The sequence below is a fragment of the Stylophora pistillata genome, chromosome 2 (genome assembly GCF_964205215.1).
Source record: "Stylophora pistillata chromosome 2, jaStyPist1.2, whole genome shotgun sequence".
NCBI lineage: Eukaryota > Metazoa > Cnidaria > Anthozoa > Scleractinia > Pocilloporidae > Stylophora > Stylophora pistillata.
Window position 1 is genome coordinate 43,834,883 of NC_142520.1, and position 25,960 is coordinate 43,860,842.

Below are 25,960 nucleotides of genomic sequence, written 5' to 3' on the forward strand. Positions count from 1 at the left end.
TTGGCTGAATATCGATTGATTTTCGAGAAAATCAATAATAACTGAATTTCAACCAAATGCCGCTTTTGAAGCTCAAAATTTCAGACAAATCTCGGAGCGTCACGCCACGAATTGAAAACACTTGGACCGATAAAAACAACCAAATCTTGAAAAACAACATCATTACATATGCTGACAGCAATTTGAGCAATTCTTGATCATTTATTTACACAACGTAATTGAATTTATCCGACCTTTTTCTAACAAGATTAAAAATAGGTCAAAATTAACCTGTTATTTAACTTTGTGCTATACAAAATAATCGACTCAAAATTTGGCTTTTGTAAGGCAAAGTGTGGTTCTTTTCGATCTCCAAAGGAGTTTTTGGGGAATTGATTCAGTGCAATTTAATCAAATTTTAAAGTTGGATAAAATGAGCTGATTTGACGATGCCGTCAGTCATTCGAAAATGTACGCCTTCACACGAAAACTCGAATTTTTCGCATTTTACATCCAACCTACAGCTTATTTCATATGACATCATCTGTTGAATTGGGTCAATTTGACCCCCTTTGCCATTAAAAACTCAAAACAAACCTTCGATGACCAATTCTTACCGCTTCAAAGTCGTCCAAAAATCGTCCGACATTGCTGAAAACATGTTCCAGCTGAGCCCGCAAAACATCATCATGACGTCAAAGGCTTAACAAACTTATGCTTTGCTTTGTCACAACTTTCTTTGCTCGCTGCACAGAGAATCACACATATTACTTTATTGAGAACTGTTTCGTTGTCAGTCGGGAAATGTCAACTTTATCAGACGATGAATTGTCCCAGAAATCATCTGAAGCTGCTGTGGATAGTTTTGCGCCGACAAACGATGAGTTTTTGCCATGCGAATAAAGATAAACACAGAACGGCACGGACTCCCCATGTGGCTTTTGTGGTCGCATCGCTTTATTGCCTTCGAACTGAATTTTTGCTTGTCGTAAGCGAATTTCCTTTTTTGTAAGAAATGATCGGGTGATTAGTAAAAATAGTTTTGGGCAATGGCTAATTGTGTATCCGAAGGCGGTTATTGGGTGTTTGTGAAAGCCATTTCTAAGCCATCTCAATGTGTTTTCCCCGATGCATTTGGTCAATGATCTCATTAACCCTTTCCTACGTGTTTTTTACTATCGGTGCTTTGAGAGGTTTGAAGTGAACTCTGTTGTTGAGTGGCCTCTTTTGTTTTTTCTGTCTTATTCATGATGACTATTGTTGTGTTGCTTCGGTGAGGTTTAAAGCAGAATTTGTTTCAACTATTTTACAGCCGTGATCTCGTTGCGTTACAAAGTATTTTTTGGCTTAGATGCAGTCTGCAAGTAGCGTTATGACAATTTACAAGTAGCTCTGAAGAGCGATAGAAGACTGAACCGGTGGCATTCAGTTTGATATGAAACAGAAGTAGTTCTTTGTTTTCTCCGTAAAAGGTGTAACGGAGGCGTATTTGTCTTGCGAATAAATCTCGCAAAAGTTGGCCTGATTTTAAATTCGTTTGTCACGGGTGTTAGGTTCCAAGAGTTCGATGTCGCCATAGTAGTTACACAAAATGGCACATCAACCAATGCTAGGAGTAATAACTGATTTATTTCTCATAGTGAATCATATTATATACAGGTTTTTAGATAGGCGTAATTAGAACGAAACGATAATCATTTTAGGCATTTACCACAAAGGAAATTTGCAGGTGAGCAGTAGTACGTTGTGGTGTATTCTAATCTGGGGCAACTGTTAAGTAACTTAAGTGTGGGTGCTCGGAAGATCCGGGCATGTATTCTAACACCCCCTCTTGCTCGGACGTTGCGAGCATAACAATCTAACTACCTAGAATAATGCCTGTGAACTTTTGTAACGTAACTTTAGTTACAGGTTTTGTGAAGATGTCTGCTACGTTATCTTGCGTTGCAACATACTCTAAATTTACATTTCCATTCAGTACTTCAGATCTAATAAAGTGGTACTTAATGTCGATATGTTTTGACCTCTGATGATTTACAGGGTTCTTAGCTAGATTGATCGCTCCTTGATTGTCAACTTTAATAAGTACGTTATCGATCACTACATTCATATCACTACATAACTGTTTGAGGAATTTCGTCTCTTGAACTGCGTTCGCTAGACTAATATACTCAGCTTCGCAAGTCGAAAGTGCAACAGTTGGCTCCTTGCGACTTTTCCATGAAATTAAAGGGCCTTTTACATATAGCTGAAAATTATACCCAGTAATGCTGCGCCTATCTTTTACAGACGCTCCCCAATCAGCATCACAAAATCCAACTAACTTCAATGCTGATCTTGATTTGCAAAATGTTAGGCCTTTTGCACGCGTGCCTTTTAAATACCTTAGCACGTGCTTGGCCATACTGAGGTCTGATTCAGTGGGGCAAGACATCTTCTGTGAAAGTTTAGTTACAACATAACACAAGTCAGGTCTAGTACCTGTCATAACGTAAATAAGACTACCAACAAATCTCTTATAATCTGGGATCGCTTAATGTGCGCGAATCCTCGCTTTCTTTTTCTATCCCTGTGGCACATGGGACCGATTTAGGTTTGCAGTCGGACATCTCAAATTTCTTTAAAATCTTATCGATGTATTGCGTCTGGTTTATTTCAATACTCTCTCCGCTGCATTTAAACTCCGTGCCTAAAAACCATGCAAGTGGGCCGAGGTCCTTCATTTTAAATTTATTACTCAAAGCGCCTTTTACCTGCTCTAGCAATGGTAAATTTGTTGCGGAAATAATTAGATCGTCGACCCAAACAATTATAATAACACGACCTTCTGTCTCGGAATTTTGAGTGTAAACACAGGAATCTGCGGCTGATTGAACAAATTTTTCTTCGCACAAATAACTATGAAGCATGTTGTTCCAGTTTGGGCCACTCTGCTTAAGACCGTATAAGGACTTTTTCCATCTACAAACTAATTCTTCGCCATTTTCTCCGACTTCTTCAAAACCTTTTGGTTGTTGCATAAAAACTTCGCATTCACCGATTGGTGCATTAAGATAGGCTGATCTTACATCCATTTGATGAATGATCGTGCCTGTTTGCACGGCTTGCTGCATAAGTAGTCGAACTGAACTCATCCGTGCGGCTGGAGCAAAGGTTTCGTGGTAGTCAATTCCAGCAGTTTGCGAATAACCCTTAGCTACATATCGAGCTTTGTGGGTCTCCCCACCGTCCGGGCCAACCTTCACTGCAAACACCCAGCGGCCACCGACAATTTTTCTACCCGCAGGTGGCGTGACTAATTCGAAAGTGTCATTGTCTCGAATTGCAGTCATTTCGTCGCTCATGGCCTTTTGCCATTTCATCCCCTCGATAGAGTTTATGGCTTCTTCGTAACTTGTCGGAATGTTTGAAACTCTATAACAATAATCTACGGTGACGTTAATATCATGGTCTCAGTCAGTATCTAAAACATAGTCTTCTAAGTGTTGGGGTTTGTTACGGGTCCGTGGGGGGTAGCGTTTGTCATTTTCACCGTTATCAGATTTCTCATCGGGGCTCTGACTCTCTGTCTCAGTTGAGTTACTAGTCACTTCATCATGTTCCCCCTCTGTCAGTTTTGTCGGGTCAACAGCTGGTCGTAGAGCGTCCTCATCAAAATGTGGCGAGTTGTCAGTTCGCAAAAATTTTACACATCTTACCCGCTCGATTTTGTTTGATTCCGGGAAATACACTAGGTAAGATGGACTTTCCTTGTCATAGCCTACAAAGATACCTTGCTTGCTACGCGCTTCTAGCTTCTTTGCATTTTGAACATAAGCATAACAAGTGGAGCCACAAATTTGCATGTGGCTAATATCCGGTCTGTTTCCTACAAGCGCTTCGTAGGGAGTTTTGCCTAATCTCGCGTTGAAACATCGATTTCTGATATGGGCGGAAGTCATTAGCGCGTATGTCCAAAATTGTTTTGGCAATTTTGATTCTAACAAAAGGCATCCGGCCATTTCAAAAAGACTGCGCCATGCCCGTTCCGCCGATCCATTTTGATGCGGTGAGTAGGGGCAGGATGTCTCGTGTTTTATGGTGTTTTCGCGCAATAACGATCGGAACGCTCTGTTCGAAAATTCGCCTCCGTTGTCGCTCCTAATGCGCTTTATCTTGCCATACGGGGCTGTGTCAGCCAGGAATCTCTTTGTGGCCTCTACTGTGTCACTTTTCTGCTTAAGAAAATAAACCATAATGATTACAGTATAGTCATCCACGAAACATAATGTATACTTGAAACCATCTCTGGCCTCCGGACTGATTGGACCAGCCAGATCACAGTGGACAAAATTTAATGCTGCTTTAGCTCTTTCATCGGGTTTCCGGTTCCGAAATTGACACATTTTACCTTGCGTACAAACCGCACACTCGCATATTTTGTCATCCTTGATTCTCATGCCGTCAACAACATTAGATAATTTTCGTAAATCCTGAAAATTACAATGGCCCATAATTTTATGCCACTCCATCAAAGAGCTTGCATTGTTGGGGGAGGATGAAATGCTATTCAAATAGTACAACCGCCCCTTTTGTTCGATCTCGAACTTTGTGCCATCCGGTGCTTTGAAATATTTTTCTTTCCTGTTAAGATTTATGCTAGCCCCTCTTTCTACCGCCGCGGAAACAGAAAAAATATTCTGAGTGTAGGACGGGATATACAGAGCGTTGTTAAGGATAACATCATGCAAATTACCGTTAATGTTATATAACTTAACCTTAGCTTCTCCCCTCCCCAAAACTACGTTAGCCTTACTTCCATCGGCGAACTCAACAACATGATCCTTTGCTTTAAAGTCTAAGTCAAACTTTACAAACTTAGATTCCTCAGTTACTATATGACTAGTAGCTCCCGAATCGAAAAGTAAACTATTTTGCTGTTTCTTACCTAGACCACTTTGGTCTTTAACGGTGAAAGTAAAATAATGTTCAACGGAGTCCATGCTCTTTGATATTTCCCTCTTTTTTTGGGGTTCCGCGGCTGTTTTCGCTGCATCGGTCTTCCGTACTCGGCACTCTTTAGTGTTGTGGGACTTGGTCCGGCACTGTTGGCACCATTTATCCACTACTTTATGGGAGTAACAGTTTACAGTTTTGTGCCCCTTTTTGCCACATTTATAACAGTTTCCTTGGAACTTCGCTGGGAGCGCCTTGGACGCGTTAGCCAGCATAACACCGTCATTTGCACTACGGCAACATCGCTCGTTTTCCTCATGGCTTCGAAGGGCTGTCTTAAACTCAGCAAAGGTCATTTGCTTTTCTCTCTGCATAACTACAGTAGCAAAAGCCCTGTAGCTGCTAGGAAGACCTTTTAGTGCCATAGCTACCAGTAAGCTATCGCTGATCACCTCCCCCGCTGCCTTCAGAGCAGTTGCCGCGGTCTCCGCCCTAATAATGTAGTCCGTGGTGGTCTCTCCGTCATTCATACGAAGCGAAGTCAGCTCTGTGTAGAGGGCAATGATTCTGGGCTTTCCTTTCCCTTGGTAGTGCTCTCGCAGCACATGCAAAGCTTTCCTCCCATCGTTGTTGGCTTCCCTTATGACGAGGGACAAGCTTCTGTCGTCCAAACACTGAACAAGTTCGGCGAAGGCATTCGCTTTCTTTTCAGCACTGGGGGCTGTCGTTTCGCTTTCTGGGGGAACGACCCCATTGTACAGCTTCTGAAGGCGCATGTATCTCAAAAACTTTACCTCCCATAGCTCGTATTTACTATCATCCCCGTCAAACAGGAGTGTTCTCCTGGGCCCATAACCTGTTAGGTTCCAAGAGTTCGATGTCGCCATAGTAGTTACACAAAATGGCACATCAACCAATGCTAGGAGTAATAACTGATTTATTTCTCATAGTGAATCATATTATATACAGGTTTTGAGATAGGCGTAATTAGAACGAAACGATAATCATTTTAGGCATTTACCACAAAGGAAATTTGCAGGTGAGCAGTAGTACGTTGTGGTGTATTCTAATCTGGGGCAACTGTTAAGTAACTTAAGTGTGAGTGCTCGGAAGATCCGGGCATGTATTCTAACAACGGGCGTTGGGATAAATTTAAGACCCTTTGATACCACGCTGTCTCGGCTGTCAGATGGTTGATAGTTTGACAGGTTTTTAAAAAAAAATTCATTTTCTCGGTTTTTTTTGGCTACAAGCCTACATTTTAAAGTACTAGTGTTTTTACGCTCTGTGTCGTAAGCTGTTTGTTCTACTTTCACTGATATTAAAGCCAACTTTTTTTTAGAATAAGAGCACACAATTATATTTTTATCTTTAGTGAACTCTTTGAGGTCAGAAATCTCAATCCTCAACTCGGCTATTTTATCGTTCTTATTTACAGTGTTCACCGAGTAATTTCCTTCGTGTAAGGTATTCTGCCAGAGAGTTGTTAAAGGTAGATATTGATCAGCTCATATGTGAAGGTAATAAAATCCGTGGAGGTTCGTAGACTTCGCTTTCCGGCGTCGAGATCGCACTGAGAATGGTTTTTCTTGTCCCTTCTCTTCTTGAATGGTAAGCACTGAACCCGACAGAATTCTTCGCCTAGAACCTTCAAAGTACACAGATCTCTCGAAAACAGTCCTCCGAGAAGTGTTTGAAGTAGATCAAAAATATTTCTGTAGGATTGAAGTTTACTTGGTGAGGTCGCACAAATCGTATCCGTTTTTCCCGCTCTGATCTATTTGCTAGGCTCCGATGCAGAGAAATACCTGCAGCATGGTCTGCACGATTACTTCAGCTTTGAATTACGCATCGATGCCCAGTTATTTTTGTTTAGTTTTTTTAAGAATAGAGTAAAGCACTCTGTTATGTTTGCTTGACATTTTTTCCATGTGAGATTTTAGCGTTGAGCCTTTGACGTCACTTCCTCTGAGTCCTGCCATCAACTTCCGGAACATGATCAAATAATGGCGGAGGCGAAATCGTGAATTTAACGGCCCTAAAAAAGATATTTCTGGTGCTCGGTCTAAACTGAGCTTTGGCAGAGTAGGTGAAGGAGACACATTAAACACGAAAACGGAAAAAAAATGATGTACGAAGATTTTGATATCAGGGGCACTTTAATGAAATCGTAACGACGTTCTTACAGCTTATAAAGCAGTTTCACTGGAAATTTTCCGCAGATAGCTCCATTGCGAACAAACATCACGGTGTTCGCGAAGAAAATCATGGCGGTTGACATAGGGAATAGACCAATTTCGATATATTTAAACGTGACAGACTGGTGACGAAACTCCAACAACGAAGCGAGGCTCCGGGGAATACGGCGCGAATAAAAAAAACAAACACACCACTGCAAACACTGCAAGGTTGATGAATAGAGAATATTCTTGGTTTCTTTTTTTTTTAGTCCATTGCTGTTCATGTTCGCGTGTAGCATGGTAAAGTATTGTTTTGCTGCGCTTTGCCGCAATGGGAGTAAGAAAATATCGGATCTCAGTTATTTCTGCTTTCCCACACGGGTCAATGAGCGTAAGAAGTGGGAAGTTTTCTGTAAGCGAGCAGATAAAAAATTCAAGGCACTGGGCGATCCACGAATCTGTTCCTTGCATTTTAAGGAAGGGACATCGAGATTTCAATTTCTGGTAGAAAGACGGTACGTTCAGACTGCTATCCGACCATCTTTGATCCAACGAAATATACTGATACTGTGAGTTCACGTTCGAAACGTTTTGCCGATAGGAAGGCACAGTGTGACGAACAACCGCAACCCAAGAAAGTTTGTCCCAGAAAGCTCGATGAGGACTCCAATGAGACTTGCTTGGATATTAGTGCTGATGCGATTTCAGTGAGCTATGATGACTCGTACTTTTGCAGCCAGGAACAGGCAACACAGAAAAGTAACTCGAACGGTTCTGATACCACGCTTCCGAAAGGTAAATGTTCTACGGCATGTCAAACGCATTAGGCTTATAAAAGACTTTGAGGTTTCTTCAGAGTACTCGTTGGCTTTCCCCAGAAGACAGTTACATATATCTGGGAAGGTGACTTCTGGAAATATCGAGAGGTTCCTACTCCAGTTCCATTTCAATATGGATGCAGGGTCTGGCAAAACACCCTCGTCTGTGGCAAGTAATTCGGCCATGATATGATTTTCATTTTCACTTTCCCCTTCAGTCACTTTCGGGAGCTTCATTGAATGAACATTAAACGCCAGCTCAACCAACTCGGCCTTTCTTTTACACTTTCCTTCCGAGGATGTTTGTATCCCTCTTCCTTGAAGGAAGGCTCGCAACCACGGCAACTTTTGCCGCTGAAAGTATTGTAGATTGATCTTACCGTTTTTTCCGACGTGGCCATGACAACGATGATTACTTCGATTTACTTTCAACTCGAAGAAACTACGAATTTACACTAGAAAATCGATACTAACCCAAGAAAGCAGTTTCTGCTCGAAGATGTGAACAGCCAAAGCTCGATTCGAATGAATTTTGTTCCCCGGAGCCTCGCTTGGGTGTTCAAGTTTCGCTACCAGTCTCTCACGTTGAAATATATCGAAATTGGTCTATTGCATGAGGAACTTTGCCTGGCTGGTCAGTTTTTAAACCTCCAACTTTTGGTTATTAGGATTTTGGCTGGACAAAAAGTCAAGCTTTCGCTCCTTTTATGTATTTATCTATTGTTTGAAGGAAAGCGTTTCTATTGTTCGCCAGACAAAGGTTAGTAATCACCGGTGCGTGGCCAGTTGAATCATTAAAGTGTCTGTTAAGTTGGCGCGTTGTCATGTTAAGAACTTTAACAGTGAAACAAAGTTCAAACCCTTCGCTCTTCCCTTTCGCTTATTTTCCTTAACGCCATTTTATAACGTGCAATATGATTATAAAATTTGGCGCCAACTTAAGATACAAGGAGGACGGACAGTAAAAACTGATTCTGAAAATTAGTTCTTTTTTAATTATCTACGTGCCGGCAGTTTAACCACTGGCGCAATAAATATAAAAGAAAACATGTTGTCCGCAAGCCGAAGAGAACAAAGAAAGTGTGATTTCACACCTTCTTACGTTTCAGTGGCCTCACTTTTCCTTCGTCTTGCGCGCAAAACTTAGCACTCTGACAGTGAAACAAGGCTCTATTCCTCCGCTTTTTCCCCTTCCCTCATTTTTGTTAACGCCATTATTTATAACCTGCCATGCAATTATAAAAGTTAAGGTCTCATTCTCCCGAGAGCGGAATAAAGAAGCCCAAGGAGCGCACAAGGCTAACTTGGGCAAAACCTAGAGTCGTCAACAAGTAGACTACAGTTCTCTTACTTACCGCTGGGTAGGTCCCGTAAACAAACGGCACCTTTAGGAGCCACCACAATATGAGAAAGAAATGACCAACTAGCAATTGTGTGTTACTCTGTTCTTCCACCTTACTTGTTACTGCCGTTATGCGTGATGTCACGCACTCATTAGCTAGATCCCGAGAGACGCTGCGAGTTAAAAAATACATGTGCTCGATCGAATTGGGGAATCGTTTCAACGCCCGTTTAACGTCATCGTTTATATTATAAGGACACAAACGTAAGTTTTTTTTGGTTTTGTTTCTTGTTTGTTTAGCGTTTTTCCGTATTTATGGTTGTAATTTCCTTTGTTTTCCTTTAGTTTTCGAAACCGTACAACGTTCGTTCAAGATTGTAAAGTCCATTTCATAATTACAAGTACGCGTGTTCAAGTTTGTGATGTCGTACCGTTTAATGTCTGCACATTTCGTTTCGAAAAGTTTGACCCTCATTGCATACTGGTTTATTGGAACTTATCCTACGTTTATTTGCAATGTTGGGCGAATTGTTCGCCACTCATCGCTAATTTGAAGCGACCACCGAAGGATTAATTAGTGCCTAGTCCACCATGAACGAGGAACCTGCCGCTGAGGGCGCTGGGCCTGGGTTTCCTCCGAACGAAAGCTGTGCCGATACTCGTGTAAGGAAATTAACTGAAAAGGGTCAAGAAGAGAAATTAAGGCGACTGAAAAACGATCAAACTGCCAAAACGACTGCTGTGTCAAAACAAAGGAATGCTCCTACAAACTTAATGGAAGATGAGAACAATCTCCATTTAGTGAAATCAGAGGTTATTGTATTGAACACGTTATTCAAAGAGTATCAAGAAGCACGTGACCTTTATTATTGCATGTTGACCTCCGAACAGGATCAAGAAAGGGAACTTGATCGCTATGAAAGTAAGGAGAAGTCTTTCTTGGAATTTAGGAAACAGGTTATGGAATGGATGAATGTAGCAGAACGTCGCTTAACAGAAGAACTTGATCTGCTCTCAGAAGTAAAATCAGCTTCATCCAAATCGTCCCGTGCTAGCACCCGTTCGGAAAAGTTTTCAGCCAGCTCAACGTCATCTGCACGAGCAAAGGAGAAACTTAAGCTAGCCGAATTACAAGCTGAAAAACAAATGCTAGAACGCAAACAAGCTCTACGAGCAGCAGATGAAGCCTTGAAACTGGAAACTGAAATAGCGAAAGCCCAGGCCAGAGAAAGGGTTTATGCCGATTTGGAAGAAAATGATGGTAACCTAGAAAATAAGGATGGTATTGTTCCCTGTCTCCAGCAAAGTGAACCTAAATTCATGGCTTCAACGCCTGCCGCTCATCTTAACCTTGCTGCCCCAGAGTTTCATTCAAACAGTCTAGCTGGCGAGATATCGCCTCCGGCTAACAACGGGACCACTGATGTACCACAAGGAATTATCGCTGCAGCTGATGATCCCTATCGATTGGAACCCCATGAAAGGTCTTTCAAAGAAGTGATGGCCATGCAGCGACAGCAAAATGAGCAAATGATTGCAACCCATCAGCAACTGGCTGCAGCAACGACTCTGCCTCAACCTGAAGTGCACAAGTTTAAAGGAGACCCCATCGAATATGGAACCTTTATCATGGCATTCAAGGCAAGGATAGAGTCCAGAACATTCGGGGCGGCAGATTGCTTATACTAGCTGGAACAACATCTTGAAAGGGAACCACGAGAACTTATTGGAGGCTGTCTGCATATGGACCCTTCTGAAGGATATAAGGAGGCTAGGAGGTTACTGGAGAAGGAATATGGGGATCCCTTTAAGGTTTCAATGGCCTATGTGAACAAAACTCTCGGATGGTCCCCAGTTCGGCCAGATGACGCATCAGGACTAAAACGTTTATCGCTTTTCTTGATTAAGTGTAAAAATGCTATGATGAGCACGTCTCATATGGATGAGTTAAATCATCCTACGAACCTGCAGACCATTGCAAAAAAGCTTCCCTCGCTTCTCCAGTCAAGATGGCGTGATCGTGCTGCGAAATTGAAAGAGAACGGAAGGATAGCGAGCTTTAAGGATCTCGCTGATTTTGTGGTATCAGCAGCCGAATCAGCGAACGACCCTTTATTTGGCGTGCAGGCTTTAAGTAGTAGCCAGGAAAGGCGCAGAGACAACAGTGGGAGAGATGGCAAGAAGAAGCCCTCGTCAGTAACTAAAACAAGCAACAGTTTTGCCACCGGTATCACCACTCCCTGAGTAGAGGCTGTAAACTATGCGAACCGAAACAATGCTGGTGGCAAGGAAAAGTTGTGCCCCTTCTGCAGGAAGAACCATGACCTGGATGATTGTGCGGAATTCCTCAAAAAGACCATGGATGAAAGGAAGACATTTCTTTACGAAAGAAAATTATGCTTTGCCTGTTACGAATCTGATCATGTATCCAAAGGTTGTGTAAAGAGACGCACCTGCAAGAAGTGCAAGAAACGGCACCCAACAGCATTGCACATTGATGGTTTCACAATGAATAGAGAGAGCGTCAGTAACAAACCCCAAGCGACGGAAGTTCAGTCTATAGCGGTTAGCAATAGGCGCATTGATGTCTCTAAACCTTTACAGGACGCACCAAGTTGCAAGGAGTCCTTAGTGCTACATGCCATACTCCCAGTTAAAGTTAAACAGAAGGGCAGTAACAATTCAGTTGTCACGTACGCGTTTTACGATAATGGTAGTGGCGGCTGTTTTCCAACCGAAAATATCAGGAGACAATTAGGAATAGACGGTGTCAAGGTTATGCTACAACTCACCACCATGCATGGACAGAGTCAAGTGGAAAGCATCATTTTGGACGATCTTATCGTTACGAGCCTAGATGATGAGAATCCCATTGAGTTGCCTCGCTCATACACAAGAGATGAAATCCCAGCAGAACATCATCAAATTCCCACGCCCAGTCTCATAAATCAGTGGTCACACCTTTCCGAGGTTGCGAAGAAAATCCCTGAGCTTGAGCCTCACCTGGAAATTGGACTACTCATTGGCAGCAATTGCCCGCCCGCCTTAGAACCATTAGAAGTTGTACCTTGTCGAAGCTATGGCCCATTTGCCCTCCGTCTCCGCCATGGTTGGACAGTCTGTGGACCTCTCCATATCCGAACTGATCATGACAAGGACAAAATAATCGCGAACCTAATTACAGTGAGAGAAGTGGAAACGCCGAAGGAAATCATTGTTCCAACGTCATTGCTCAAAATCTTGCAGATAGACTTCAATGATCACACCGTAAGCAAAGCACCGGACGAGCGTGGGCCTTCTCAAGAAGACAGAAAGTTTTTAACTATGGTTGAAAGGGAGACGAAAGTTGTCGACGGCCACTACCCAGTTCCTCTTCCATTGCGACATAGTGATATTATCATGCCCAACAATAAGGAGCAAGCTATCAAAAGAGCAAACTGGCAGAAGAAAAAGATGTTGAGAGATTCTAAATACCGCTCTGATTACGTTTCCTTCGTAAACGATGTCATCGACAAAGGGTATGCACAAAGAGTTCCAAATGAGTTGCTGATGCCGAACCCAGGCAAGGTGTGGTATTTACCCCACCATGGGGTCTATCACCCGAAAAAACCAGAAAAAATACGAATCGTATTCGACTGTAGTTCAAAGTTTCAGGGCGTGTCGCTCAATGACTGTCTGATGCAAGGTCCAGATATGACCAACTCCCTAGTAGGCGTGCTAACCAGATTTCGTGAAGACCCCGTAGTCTTCATGGGGGATGTGGAATCCATGTTACACCAGGTTACAGTTCCTCCTGAACAGTATGATTACCTTCGTTTCTTATGGTGGCCAGATGGCAATCTGGAAGCCAAGCTACAAGAGTATCGGATGGTTGTACATTTATTTGGAGCGGCCTCGTCGCCAAGTGTCGCTAACTTTGCCCTTAAGCGAACCACAAGGGATAACGAAGATAAGTACGGTACCTTGGTTGCTGACACGCTGCGAAATAACTTTTATGTGGACGATTGTCTACGTTCCGTAAGCTCGGAAGGTAAAGCAGTCGAGCTGATTGAAGGTCTTCGGCAATCCTGTAAGAAAGGTGGATTCCGCCTCACCAAATTCACTTCCAATAGTCGTGCAGTTTTAGAGTCTATACCAGAGGATAAGCGATCGAAAGAAGTCAGATCAATAACTCTTGACTGTGACAACCTCCCTATCGAGCGTGCCTTAGGGATACAGTGGTGCGTACAATCAGATTGTTTTGGATTTCGAATCGTCATTAACAGCAAACCGTTCACAAGACGAGGAGTCATGTCCACCATCTCATCAATCTTTGATCCCCTGGGCTTCATCACTCCTTTCACACTCCTCGCAAAGAAGTTGTTACAGGATCTCTGCCGCAATGAAGATCTCGACTGGGATGACGACATTCCGGAAGACTGCCGCAGTAAATGGCTAAGATGGTGTGGAGAGCTTCCGTTACTGGAGCAATTTCACATTGATTGGTGTCACATGCAGCCGGGTTTTGGCCCAGTTATCTCCAGACAGCTCCATTTGTTCTCCGATGCAAGCACGGTGGGGTATGGATGCGTTGCCTACCTACGTCTAATGGATGACATGGATCGTATACATTGTTCCTTTTTAATGGGGAAGGCTCGTCTTGCACCTATTAGGACAGTAACAGTCTCACGCTTTTGAATTAACTGCAACAACCGTGTCTCTTCGCGTGGGACAAATGCTGTATGAAGAGCTTGAGGTTAAGCCTGAGTCTATCATCTATCACACCAACTCGACGACGGTTCTCCGCTACATAAGAAACGAGCGGAAGAGGTTTCAGATATTCGTGGCAAGTCGTGTGCAATTGATCAGGGACTTCACTAGTCCTATGCAGTGGAAATACGTGGACACCAGTAGCAATCCGGCAGATGATGCCTCAAGAGGACTCTCCGCCGCTAGACTTCTACAGCAGCAACGCTGGTCAAATGGTCCACACTTCTTAGGGAAATCAGAAAAATACTGGCCGCAGCAGCCCTTTCCATTCGGTGAGGTCCCAGATGACGACCCTGAGGTCAGAAAAGTTGCTTCCGCCGGTACCATGGTAATGGAAGCCACGGCTACGTCAGTTAACAAGCTAATAGAAGACCACTCGAGTTGGTATCGCCTGAGATTGTCAGTGGCCGCATTCCTTAGAATCAAGGCTGTATTGCGAAAACGGAAGGAGATTAGAGGCCAGGATTCTCTCGAGATAGATTCAGACCATGGTCATGCAAGGTCGGGCGTGAAGTCACTATACAAGCTGAAACGAAGGTAGTGGGTGACTGCCGCGCACCGCTCTCAGTTCAAGAGTTTGAAGAGGCCGAGATGGCCATCCTTCGCTTTGTACAGTCGCAGTCCTTCAGTAGAGAGTTTGACGCTCTCAGACAAGTCAGTGAAAAAGACGGTGGAGACGAACGGGGTCGGGCAAAGCAAAAGAAAATGGTGCTGAAGGAAGCAAGTTCCCTAACTCGACTGGATCCCTACATTCATGAAGGCCTCCTTCGTGTTGGTGGCCGCCTTAGCCGCGCTGACGATGTTCCAGAAGAAACGAAACACCCCATCATCTTACCTCGCAAGAGTCACGGTACGAACTTGATTATCAAACGCCTGCACGAACGCCTAGCACACGCAGGCCGCGGTCACACACTTGCTAAATTGAGGGAGAAGTACTGGGTCACCGGTGCCAATGCTGCTGTTTGTCACCTAACCGCAAATTGTGTTACTTGTCGCCGTAATCGTGCCCCTGTCGCTGAACAGAAAATGGCTGACTTGCCTAAAGACCGAGTTACTCCAGCCCCGCCATTTACGTATACTGGCGTGGATTACTTCGGTCCGTACATGATCAAAGAAGGTCGAAAGGAACTCAAACGGTACGGATGCCTTTTCACATGTTTAGCAAGTAGAGCAGTGCATATTGAGACCGCCAATTCTCTCGAAACAGATTCATTTATCCAGTCTCTGAGGCGATTTATTGCTCGTCGTGGGCCTATCCGAGAGATCCGGAGCGACAACGGAACAAATTTTGTAGGCGCCAAGACAGAGTTGAAGCAAGCAGTTTATGAAATGGACAATGAGCAAATCAGAAGCAGGTTGCATCAAGAGGGTACGGATTGGATTTTCAACCCACCGAGTGGCAGCCACATGGGCGGCATTTGGGAGCGGCAGATTCGCACTACCCGCAAAGTACTCACTGTTCTACTCCATGAGCATGGCTCCCGTCTGGATGACGAATCCTTTAGAACTCTACTATGTGAAGTTAAAGCTATCATTAACTCGAGACCGCTAACATTCGCTTAGAGTGATCCCGATGATCTCAACCCACTAAGTCCCAGCAATCTCCTGACGATGAAAACCAGCGTTGTACCTCCCCCAGCAGGAGTTTTTCAACGTGCAGATGTCTATATGAGGCGGCGCTGGCGGAGAGTGCAGTACCTGGCAAACTTATTTTGGACGCGTTCGAAGAGAGAATATCTCCCAACTCTCCAACCTCGTTCAAAGTGCAACAGTCCCAAAGGAATCTAGCTGTCGGAGACGTTGTCCTGTTGAAAGACGACAACTGCTCGAGGAGTGTTTGGCCAATGGGACGAGTCATTAGCGCGGAATCAGACAAGAAGGGGTTGGTACGCACGGTTCATTTGAAGACCCAAACCTCCCAACTACGCAGACCAGTTGACAAGGTTGTCCTCTTACTAGCTAAGGAAGAACAATCGTGCCTCGATAATGAACAATGAAACAGGATGCTCGTAAAGGCTGAACCTTCATGGAATATTCATAGTCCCTATTTCTTTAAGCGAACTGTGTGATGGACTAGACTCGTTAGCTTTAGCAAAGGACATGACAAGTTATTTTTCATAATTATTACTTTATTTTTGTAGCTAAGAACTTTCCATGTTAAGCATCGCTTAAGGGGTCGGAAATTTTACTACCGTTATGCGTGATGTCACGCACTCATTAGCTAGATCCCGAGAGGCGCTGCGAGTTAAAAAATACATGTGCTCGATCGAATTGGGGAATCGTTTCAACGCCCGTTTAACGTCATCGTTTATATTATAAGGACACAAACGTAAGTTTTTTTTGGTTTTGTTTCTTGTTTGTCTAGCCTTTTTCCGTATTTATGGTTGTAATTTCCTTTGTTTTCCTTTAGTTTTCGAAACCGTACAACGTTCGTTCAAGATTGTAAAGTCCATTTCATAATTACAAGTACGCGTGTTCAAGTTTGTGTTGTCGTACCGTTTAATGCGTACACATTACTCTTTTGCAGCCACTTAGTCCTGTCTGATAAGCGACATCACTCAAACGTGAGAAGGTGTGAAATGACACTTTCTTTGTTCCTGAGGCTTGACAACAACAGCGTCGTTTCTTTTACAATCCTTGCGTCAGTGGTTGAAAAAAGACACGCACGCAGTTTTCTTTCACAATTTACACTTACTGTTATATTTGTTGGTCATGTTGCTCCAAAATTATTATGTAGAAGCATATAGTAGATTTGCTTAAAACGTACTGTGGGTACTATTTTCAGTTGGTCTAGAGCAGTTTATCCGCTGGTTTAGACCCACTCTCAGGTTAGCGTAATTTTGTGTTTTCGGTAATTAAGTAAAGTGGTAGGATATAATTTCGTTACTATTTTGAAACCAAACATGTGACAAGAGGAATCGAATGTTTTTTGCCTGTTTGGAAGTCAGGCGACGTTCAGAACGCCGACGTTGAACCATGTGGTACATTTGTTGACAGTTTGGCGGAAACTTTCCTTAAAAAAAGACTTGAAGAATGGCAGCAACTGAATCTTTCCCGCACTTAACTATATAGCCGAGGTAGATGGTGGGTTGGAGAAGTTAAAATAACTTTAATCGACGAGCCATTTATTGAAAGTGACGGCTAGCGAAATAAGTGGAGGCATTTGTACGATTTTTATCGAAGCTTAGAACTTTAAGCCTTAATTTACAATTCCCGTTGAAGACACTTCCCACCTGAGCTCGCATTTGTTTTTTAAAGCTCCTCGCATCATCGAATGGGCTTCGCCAAAGCAAACTCAACACATAGGCAAAGGAAAAGAGCGTATCCATAACATACAGTTTTACCACGCTAAATTTTCAAACTGTTGCTCCAAAAACAACAGTAGAAGTTACTTGCAGGTGACATTTCACACGCAAAGGATTTGAGCGGCCCGCGTGGCTAAGGGAGCTCGCTGACAAGCCTGTGAACTTTGCAAGTTTTGTGATCATCGTTTCCCGGTTCCAGACCTCCCCCCCCCCCTAGGGATCCCTCATAGAAAGGATGTAATTGGGGAAAGATTATGAATGGATGTTTCAATAGACATCCACGAGCTAAGAGTGATATTTATAAATGGATTTGATCGGTTCTCAGTCAAAACATCTAAAACTACTTAGAATTATTGATTAAAATGATAATGCATGGGATTGATAGAGCAGCTGAGTACTTGTTACCCACACTAATAGCCGTGATTTGTTAACAGATACTTGCATGACAACCTGTTGAAGGACTTGCCGAGAGACATATTCAATAACAATGTCAAACTAACAAATCTGTGAGTCAAAAAGGAAAACATTTTCTTCCTGGTTTTACTTCCACTAACTTTGTAAAAGAAAGACTAGAAGAGATAAATAGATAATTTCAGGGATAGTTGTAACAATTAAAGCATCACAATAACTAGAATTTGTCGCCAAAGTCACAAATTTATATTATTGTTTGATACAACAGTCTTAAAAGACCCCTCAGCCCCCAATACATGAAACTAATGTTGTAATTCACACGTAGGAGGAATATAGTTCACAATTCAATTACCTTACTGTGATCAAATTAATCATAGATAATTAAGATATAGTGATCCATTCAAGCGCTCTTCAGCCAAAGTTTCTTTGAAGCTGTGAGGTGGGTAAAAGGGGAAGGGAAGGGAGATGGCCACTAGAGAACGTTTCCTCGTTCAATCGGCGGCGCATGACTTTTTAATCTTAACTCCGTCAAGAATAGGTTAAGTTACGGCGGAAAACAAACAATACACGATCAGTAAAGAAACATCAAAAATTCTGTAGCCACTACGTGAAAAATGAAAAAAAAGTCAGGTCATATTTAAAGTCTGCAAGTTATTCATTTATTCTGGCATCCGAGTTACCTTGTTAAATCTAAAATGTTACTCGTTTTGACTGTTTTTTAAGGCCCCATAAGTGAAAATTATTCATTGGTGAAACCAGTAACAATTAATGTGCGAAGTAACACGCATGTAAGCTGCTTCTTTTTGGTAAATGAAGCTTTTTGGAATATTCTGTTAGGCTATACACGACTTTCATAATGGCCGAAAGCGCGCGAAACTGGTCAATATATTTGCTTGGAAGCGAGGCCAGAAAGGCTTCTCATATGTAATCATAGCGCACTTATAGTGGTTTTAGGTCAGGTTTTTGCCTTTGCGTGAAAACAATAATACTCAATTGGGGTCAATCGCCGCTTAGAATACACGTTTAGGAATAGGAATTAATGCCTACACACTACTGTGTTCCAGAATGCACCAGAAAAGGCTATCGCGAAGTGCATGGGTCGAAAGTGTCGTACTTCCAATATCCTAGAGAAAAAATAATAAAGAAGAAATAGATACAGGCCATCAGGCGAAATGAACGAAAAGAATTTAAAATATCCGACTCAACAAAGGTCTATTCCAGACATTTTAGAAATAAACATCTAAAACAAGACACTTACGAGAAAAATATGTCTAAAACCTGGCCCCAAACCTTCGATATTTTCCTGGATTCGCGCGTCGCCTCGTAAGAGGAAAACATCGTCAGAAAGGAACGTTCGCGTGCTAGTTGCGTCGATTTCCGCTGCTTTTAGATCGAATGCATCTGCCGAGAGTGTTGTGGAATTTTATTTGGAAGAAAAAGTGGAAAAAAGTATCGGTTTGACAACCAGGGTTATTGAGAATCAGAATATAATCTTGCCAGAAAAGGAATGTTGTGATTTTCCAGAAAAGGAGTCTTGTGATTTGACAGAAACCATCACAAACAAAAATAAAAAAAATTGAAGAATCACAACAGGAAATCAATGACATTAAATTGCGATTAGAAAATGCTCAGCGGCACACCACAAAACTTAGAAAGAAACAATCTGTGCACGAGAACTTGAAAGCGAAGATAAATACAGCAGCTTTTTACACCAGTTTCAGTTACTAGGATGCTTTTGAGACGGTGCAAAATTTTCTTCGCCATTCATTTCGAAACATTGGCACGTTCTCGAGCCAAGTGTCCCAACCGTCGTCGGGAAACTACACCGAAATACCCTCTTCTCTGCTAACATCAGTGAAGATGCTCAATCGTTCTTTTCTGCGACTATAAATCTCGTCTGGATCTGGGTCAACAATATATTTATCTTTGCCAATTGATGTACTCGTACACTCATTTCACGAGCTCCGCTTTTGTCTTCAGGCTTTTTCCCAAATCATTGCGGCATTAAAGCCACAAACGTAGTTCTGTGTTTTTCAGCTCTTCAGACTTTCGTCCAAGCAGAGAAGCGCCTGGAATATCTTTTCTAACCATTTTCACTTCATTACCACAGTAGGGTGGGACTAGAACGGAACATATGCGAACCATGCGAATAAATCCCACCCATCCCACCCCAGGGGAGGACATCCATCGCACATTAATCTCGTGCGTGGGAAATTGACGTCTCCTACCACTAACCCTGTAGGAGAAGGGACCTCCATCTATTCGTCCCTATCCGAGACGACTAGAATATCTAACCATTTCTCGATGTTATAGAAAGGTAGCATATTTTTCTCAGTTATTTTAAGACCTTGAGTGTTGGTCCGGCCGGGGCTTGAACCCTCGACATCCCGCATAACAGTCCAGCGCTCTATGCATTGAGCTAATCGGGAGGCGGTTATCTTCCGTGAGAAAAATCGCATTTGGAGAATCATCGCTTAAGCTATTCGAGGAGGAAAGTGAGAGTTTCAGGCATTTGTGACCTCGTTTTCGTGATAATCTCACCAGGCCTCACGCTACACCCGCCATTATGAAAGTCGTGTATGGACAAGAAGAAAATTTAGGCACAATATTATTTTCGATTCTCTTTAGAAGGCTCTTTAAGATTTCTTTTCACTCCGCGTTAAGTCCAAAGAATGTGATCGCCTTTTTCAAATACGGATAGCAAATTTCAATTTTTCGCTGAAATGACAATCGATTTAAAACAAAGTATACGTTATTTCTAAATAAAGGGGCAAGTCTCTAGAGAAACTGTGATGCTGCGTCATTGGGAAGTATAACAAGATAATTTTTTTTTATCAACTAAATTAATAGTGTAAATTGGTCACCGTAAACAGTCTAAAAGCTGAAGTTTCGAGAGTTAGCCCTTCGATGGAGCGAATGGTGGAATTTAGGGTTGTGAGTGTGTGTTTATATGCAGGAAATAGAGCCACGCTACTGGTGAAAACATGGTAACGAGAATGTAATGGGGCAGACGCTGACATAAATTAAATCAAACTTCAACAACGCTGCGTCGGGGAAATGTCTCCTATCATCGGAACCTCCAAACATCTGTCAATCTACTCTGGTCTGTTAATCATTTGAAAACTTGTAAATACTGAAATGCAATAGATTAAAATAGGCCATTACCATACAACAAACGCTAATCGAAATGACCCAAACTCGAACACGCGGGGCGTGTATAAAGGTAAATCAAAACAACAGAAATATCTTAGGCGAAACAAAACTACCTTTGATTATACACGTTTCGGTTAATAACTACAAAAATTAATAAGATGGCGTACCTCCTCCTCCGTTCTATTATTCTAGTATTTCGACAATCCTTGGATCTAGCTATGCTTGAGACTAACGCGAGTCTTGTGGTCGAATGAAACATAATGCCGACAATTCGAGAGTATGTCACACAAAACAGAAAAAAAGGGTATTGAACGTCACGCAAATCACAACTAAAAAAGGCCTCGTTACAGAGAAAAACAATAATAAATTGATTGAATGCCATCAAGAGTGCAAAGAGTGCCGATTTGAAAGATGAATATTTGTCCTAGGGTTTTGCGGCTTTCCCCACTGCCTCAGATCTAAGAAAAGACCACAGATTGCCATATGCTGCCTGTGCTGACTAAGTAGATTAAATGTCTATCGACTGTTTTGGATACGTCTTATTTATTTCTTTTTACTTTGTGAAGGTGACCTTCGAGGAAAGTTTTTTTTCGTGGAGTGGATTAAGATTGATATTTTTTATAGCCTGCAGCATGGAATTACTTTTCTGATAAACAGGTGGTGAGCAGTAAAACAAAAAGTACATTTATATCCACTTACAGTGTATGTTAAAGATCCATAATTTTCCGAAAATTTTAATTTTCATCGAACGCCTACACTAGGTTCTTGACAATGAAGTCTCTTGGCAAAAAGTGACGTAAAAAGTTGAAAAAGATCCAATTCGTCGGACTGATGCTATGGTCTACCGCAACATGTTTTACAGTGCCCAGTTTATCATCGAGCCGATAAAAATTTACACTAACATAGGAATGATTGGATAAGCTCAAAGTTTTAAAGTTGAAACGAATACTTGTTTCTGTAAGTTTGTACCTTAGGCTTCGGAGCAAGAAATTGAGTTGGGATGGGCTGTTCTCGATCAATTACATTGTATGGTTCCACAAAACAAAATACTACATACAACTTTTTCCGGTGACAATGCGCTGGAACTCAAACACACTGTTAAATAAACCTCTTGGATTTATTATTCCTCATACCCCTTAAACGGCTCTCGATTTGAAATCGCTTAAGTATTTAGAATCCTCTGGATTTTCATTTTCATCTCTTTTGGCGGTCGAAGAAGCCATGACTTCCAGTCGTTTTTTATTAAGAAAATGTTTTAAGAGTGTGAAAACAAATGTGGTAAACTCAAACGGTAAAAGTGGAGAATTTAAAATCTTGTATCCAATGTGCCATTTGAATTAAAACGACGAGAGACAAAGAGCAAACGGCTAAGCAGTTTTCTAAATTTTAATCAACAGTTGACAAAGATGTAAACATCTTTGTCGTTGTCTCGCTTGGTTTCTGCATGGTTTCGCCATAAATACGTTCAAGATGCATTGCAACTCTAACAAGGTGGTGCTCAAAAGAGACGTACTTTCGCGATTGAGAGAAAATAGTCAGTAAACAAGGAGGAAAACCACGACGATTTCCACATTATATTTTGAAAATTATGAAGAAGAATGAGTAGAGCTGAAATCTAGTCAATTTCTAATGACAGCGACACAAATCGCATACAAAAATTATTTAACTGGCTGAAATATTGATTGATAAATCAATAGACACGAGACCCAACTGGAATGGAATCATTATAAAGTTTGATCGCCCATGTGGATTCATATTATCTTAACGGATTGCCGTATCAGTTCTATAGCTTGTTGCATAACTTTCAAAGAAGATAACTTTTTTTCCTTTAAAGGTATTCTAAAACCGAAAGTTTGTGTTGGATTTAAATTTGTGTTTTCTGATTCCCTCGCGAAATAAACTTTTGGTGCTTTAAGTATATTGCATAAATACAAAAAACAGTAAACAACGTTTTCCTTTAATTCCAGTCCTTTTTTTTTTCAACTCCTGATAACTCGAACCTTTTTCAATTTCCCTTGATGGTTCCAGTTATCCGTTGACAATAGTAAGATTTTCATAAGGCAACAAAGGATAAAATGCAACCTCATATAGAGAAGGGCGAAGACAGCATTCTATGCGCACATGAAATAAAAAACTTTAATTAAGAAATCACCGCTCTGCGAGATGTCAGTAATGACGGACGTAAAATGCTGTGGAGGAAAATGAAAACATTCGATTTTGAGTCCAGAAATATTCTTTAAACTTTTATAGAGCTGTTTCATATGTCCCCAAAGATCACTAACCCTTCAAGTAAGATCCTCTTTAATAGAAAGATCTCTGTTCGCGATAATGGTACTTACTCTGCTTCTTTTAGCGTGACCACCAGACTAACATGTCGGGGTTTCTTTAATTTTTAAGCCTTCAACGAATTTCCATAGGAATAAGAAATATTTAACGAACCGACATTGCTCAGCGAACTTTAAACTAAGCGCGATCATGTTTGTGCTTGTACAAATGAAGACACTGTATTAGTAAACTTAAACAAAACTATTGAGACATTTTGTGTCTTGGAACCTTATCCTCCCCCTTCTGCAATCAATGTCGCCTGGCTTATAATGAGGACTAGTGAGTAATGTCAAGCCCTATGTATTACAACAATGCGTAATGGGAGAAGGGAGAATAGGCATGTGGAAAGCATTCAGTTGTTTTCAGTACTTTACATATACACACAAAGCACGAGTATCCTAACTTGGGTCTTTAAAAAAGAAGACATCAGACACACAGCATTTTCGAGAAAACACAGTTCCTGCACTATGTTGACAAGCACAGTTTAATTAACACTTCTTTACCTTACTTTTGGTAGGTTGTTGAACAATGCCCAGTTGAAGAAATTACCATCAGGCATTTTCGGTAACAATACCCAGCTGAGATGGCTGTAAGTTTAGCGTCTGTCTTATTTGTGTAAGGAACGCGTCAAATCCATCGCGCATTGGTAAAAATATAAGTAAATACTAACAGCTCCAAATAAAATCAGCTACGAAGTAGGAATGCTCTGTTTAAGTGGACAGGGATTTTATTTTTCCCCTGCAAGTACAATAGTGGAGGCAAGGAGAGTTGGGGGGGGGGGGAGGGAAGGTAAAGTCACACATGCCGCCTGTGGACCCCAGGATCCTACCTCTAACCTTCATCCCTCTCCTCACTTCTGCTGAACATTACATGTCATTCTCATATATACAAATATATCTTTCAATTTTGCTCACTATTGACATTATCAAAGAATACTTGTGAAGGAAATTTGACAATGAAATTTGAATGGACCATACTTTCCTTTCGTAGTGTTTTTTTGTACTCTCCTTGTCAAATACTATGCTCCTAAACCTAGCCTTTTACAAGTTTTACCATGTTAAACTTCCTTGGTCAAAAACTTTCATAGCTCGTTGAAAAGAAAATCCAGTAAAAACCAAATAAAGTCATTCATACAATGAAGCGACATTTCACAGGGTCGAGCTTTAAACTTTATGGAACAAATCGAAACAGGGTCAGGTAAATAAGCAGTGGGGTACTCCTTAATTTAACTATTGTTATATCTTTTTGGTGCGGAAGTCAAAAGAACTTGCTCGTGACACTTTGGGTTTTTAACTTGCAAAACAAGGGCATCAAAATGTTATGCAATCTTTAGTTAGTTCAGCACTATTTAGTCACTCGTTCATATCTAGTGCGGGGTTAACAAGGCCACTCGAAATTAATGGAAAAACTACTTTAAAAAGAGGCAAGCTCAGATTTTATATGTGCGTAACGATGCTTAAAGGACCAATTCCAAAGCCAATCAAAAAAGGAAGTTAAACACCGTAACTACTATTAACTTATCACGGACTGCAAAGAGATCCTGTCAGCAGAGGGGACCGCAGATCCGATTGTTATAGCTCTTTATGCTCTTAGCATCCAGCCTCTGACCACGAGTCTACAGGTGGCGTCCATAGTAAAGCAATGCTGGTTCGCCGATGATGCGGGTGGGGCAGGCTCTACTACAGAAATCAAGACATAGTGGGGCATGCTGAGTACGCTGGGTCCAGATTTTGGCAACTTTCCAAACGACATGAACTGCTGGACTATCGCAAAGCCACACAAGAACGAAAATGTGAAAGAGTATTCAAGGAGACGAACATTAACCTAGAAAGGGAAGGTAAGAAACATTTGGGCGTGGCGACAGGCTCACGAGAGTGTCTATAGGAATACACCAGTGGAAGAGTGTCTGATTGGGTCAGCGAAGTAGCTCAATTGGCAGATTTCCCCCAGACACAGCGACAAGCATGCCGCTTCCACATCTTCCTAGGACTACTGCCCGACAGCCAGGATCTATTAGAGACAGTGAAGAATGCAATATATCAGCTGCTTATTCCTGTGATAACGGAACATATTATATTTTTACATAATTTTAGCCGTTAATAAGTATTGCATAGGATTGTATTTTATATTGTCATGGTATATTATGTCGATTTCTTTTGTTACTCGTTATTTTTATCTCGGAGGAATTATTTTTTATAAGCTACTCTTCCAGACATCAGTGGTGAACAGCTGAAAAGAGGTGCTGACAAAGCAAAAGACAAGAGATTGAACCTTCACGCACGTGGATTCTGTGAACAACAACGATCGGCATTCCCTGATGTCAGGGTCTGCCACCCAAATGCCGAATCCTATAAGAACATAGAGCGACAACAGATCTACAGAATACATCAGAATGAAAAGAACAGCCAGTACTCAAGGAGAGTTCTCGACATTGAGCGCTAAACATTCATACCCCTAATATTTACCACAACCGGCGAAATTAGCCTCGCGGAACTGATAGCTTTAAAGAAGGAAGAGCAAAATGCGAAAACAATCTCTTGGATTGGGGGAAAAAACATCTTTTACCCTTCGAAGAACCACCCTTATGTGATTAAAGGGTTCAAAGGCAGCGAAGAGAGTCCCCGGCGATGCAAGGAATGCTTATTTTCACAGAGTACTAGTTAGCGATTCGATCGTGAAATTTGAGATTTTAGGTTTTAAGAGTCACTCTACCTAACCACCGCGGGAGGGGCGGCACAAGGTCGGAAAAATGGACCCCTCGAT

The 25,960-nt window shown here is 41.9% G+C and overlaps 4 protein-coding genes across 4 annotated transcripts; 3 read left to right on the plus strand and 1 right to left on the minus strand.

Annotated features, from left to right (window-relative positions):
- Positions 1-1,837: 1,837 nt before the first annotated feature.
- On the minus strand, positions 1,838-2,467 carry LOC148739697 (uncharacterized). Its single transcript, XM_088749541.1, has one exon. It carries the CDS (start codon positions 2,465-2,467, stop codon positions 1,838-1,840), a length of 630 nt encoding a protein of 209 aa, XP_088605667.1.
- Positions 2,468-11,612: 9,145 nt separating this feature from the next.
- On the plus strand, positions 11,613-13,931 carry LOC148739698 (uncharacterized). The gene has a single exon (XM_088749542.1). The coding sequence runs from the start codon at positions 11,613-11,615 to the stop codon at positions 13,929-13,931; it is 2,319 nt and encodes a 772-aa protein (XP_088605668.1).
- A 37-nt stretch (positions 13,932-13,968) lies between these two features.
- Positions 13,969-14,544, plus strand: LOC148739699 (uncharacterized). The gene has a single exon (XM_088749543.1). The coding sequence runs from the start codon at positions 13,969-13,971 to the stop codon at positions 14,542-14,544; it is 576 nt and encodes a 191-aa protein (XP_088605669.1).
- Positions 14,545-14,594: 50 nt separating this feature from the next.
- Positions 14,595-15,566, plus strand: LOC148739700 (uncharacterized). Its single transcript, XM_088749544.1, has one exon. It carries the CDS (start codon positions 14,595-14,597, stop codon positions 15,564-15,566), a length of 972 nt encoding a protein of 323 aa, XP_088605670.1.
- The last annotated feature ends 10,394 nt before the right edge of the window (positions 15,567-25,960 follow it).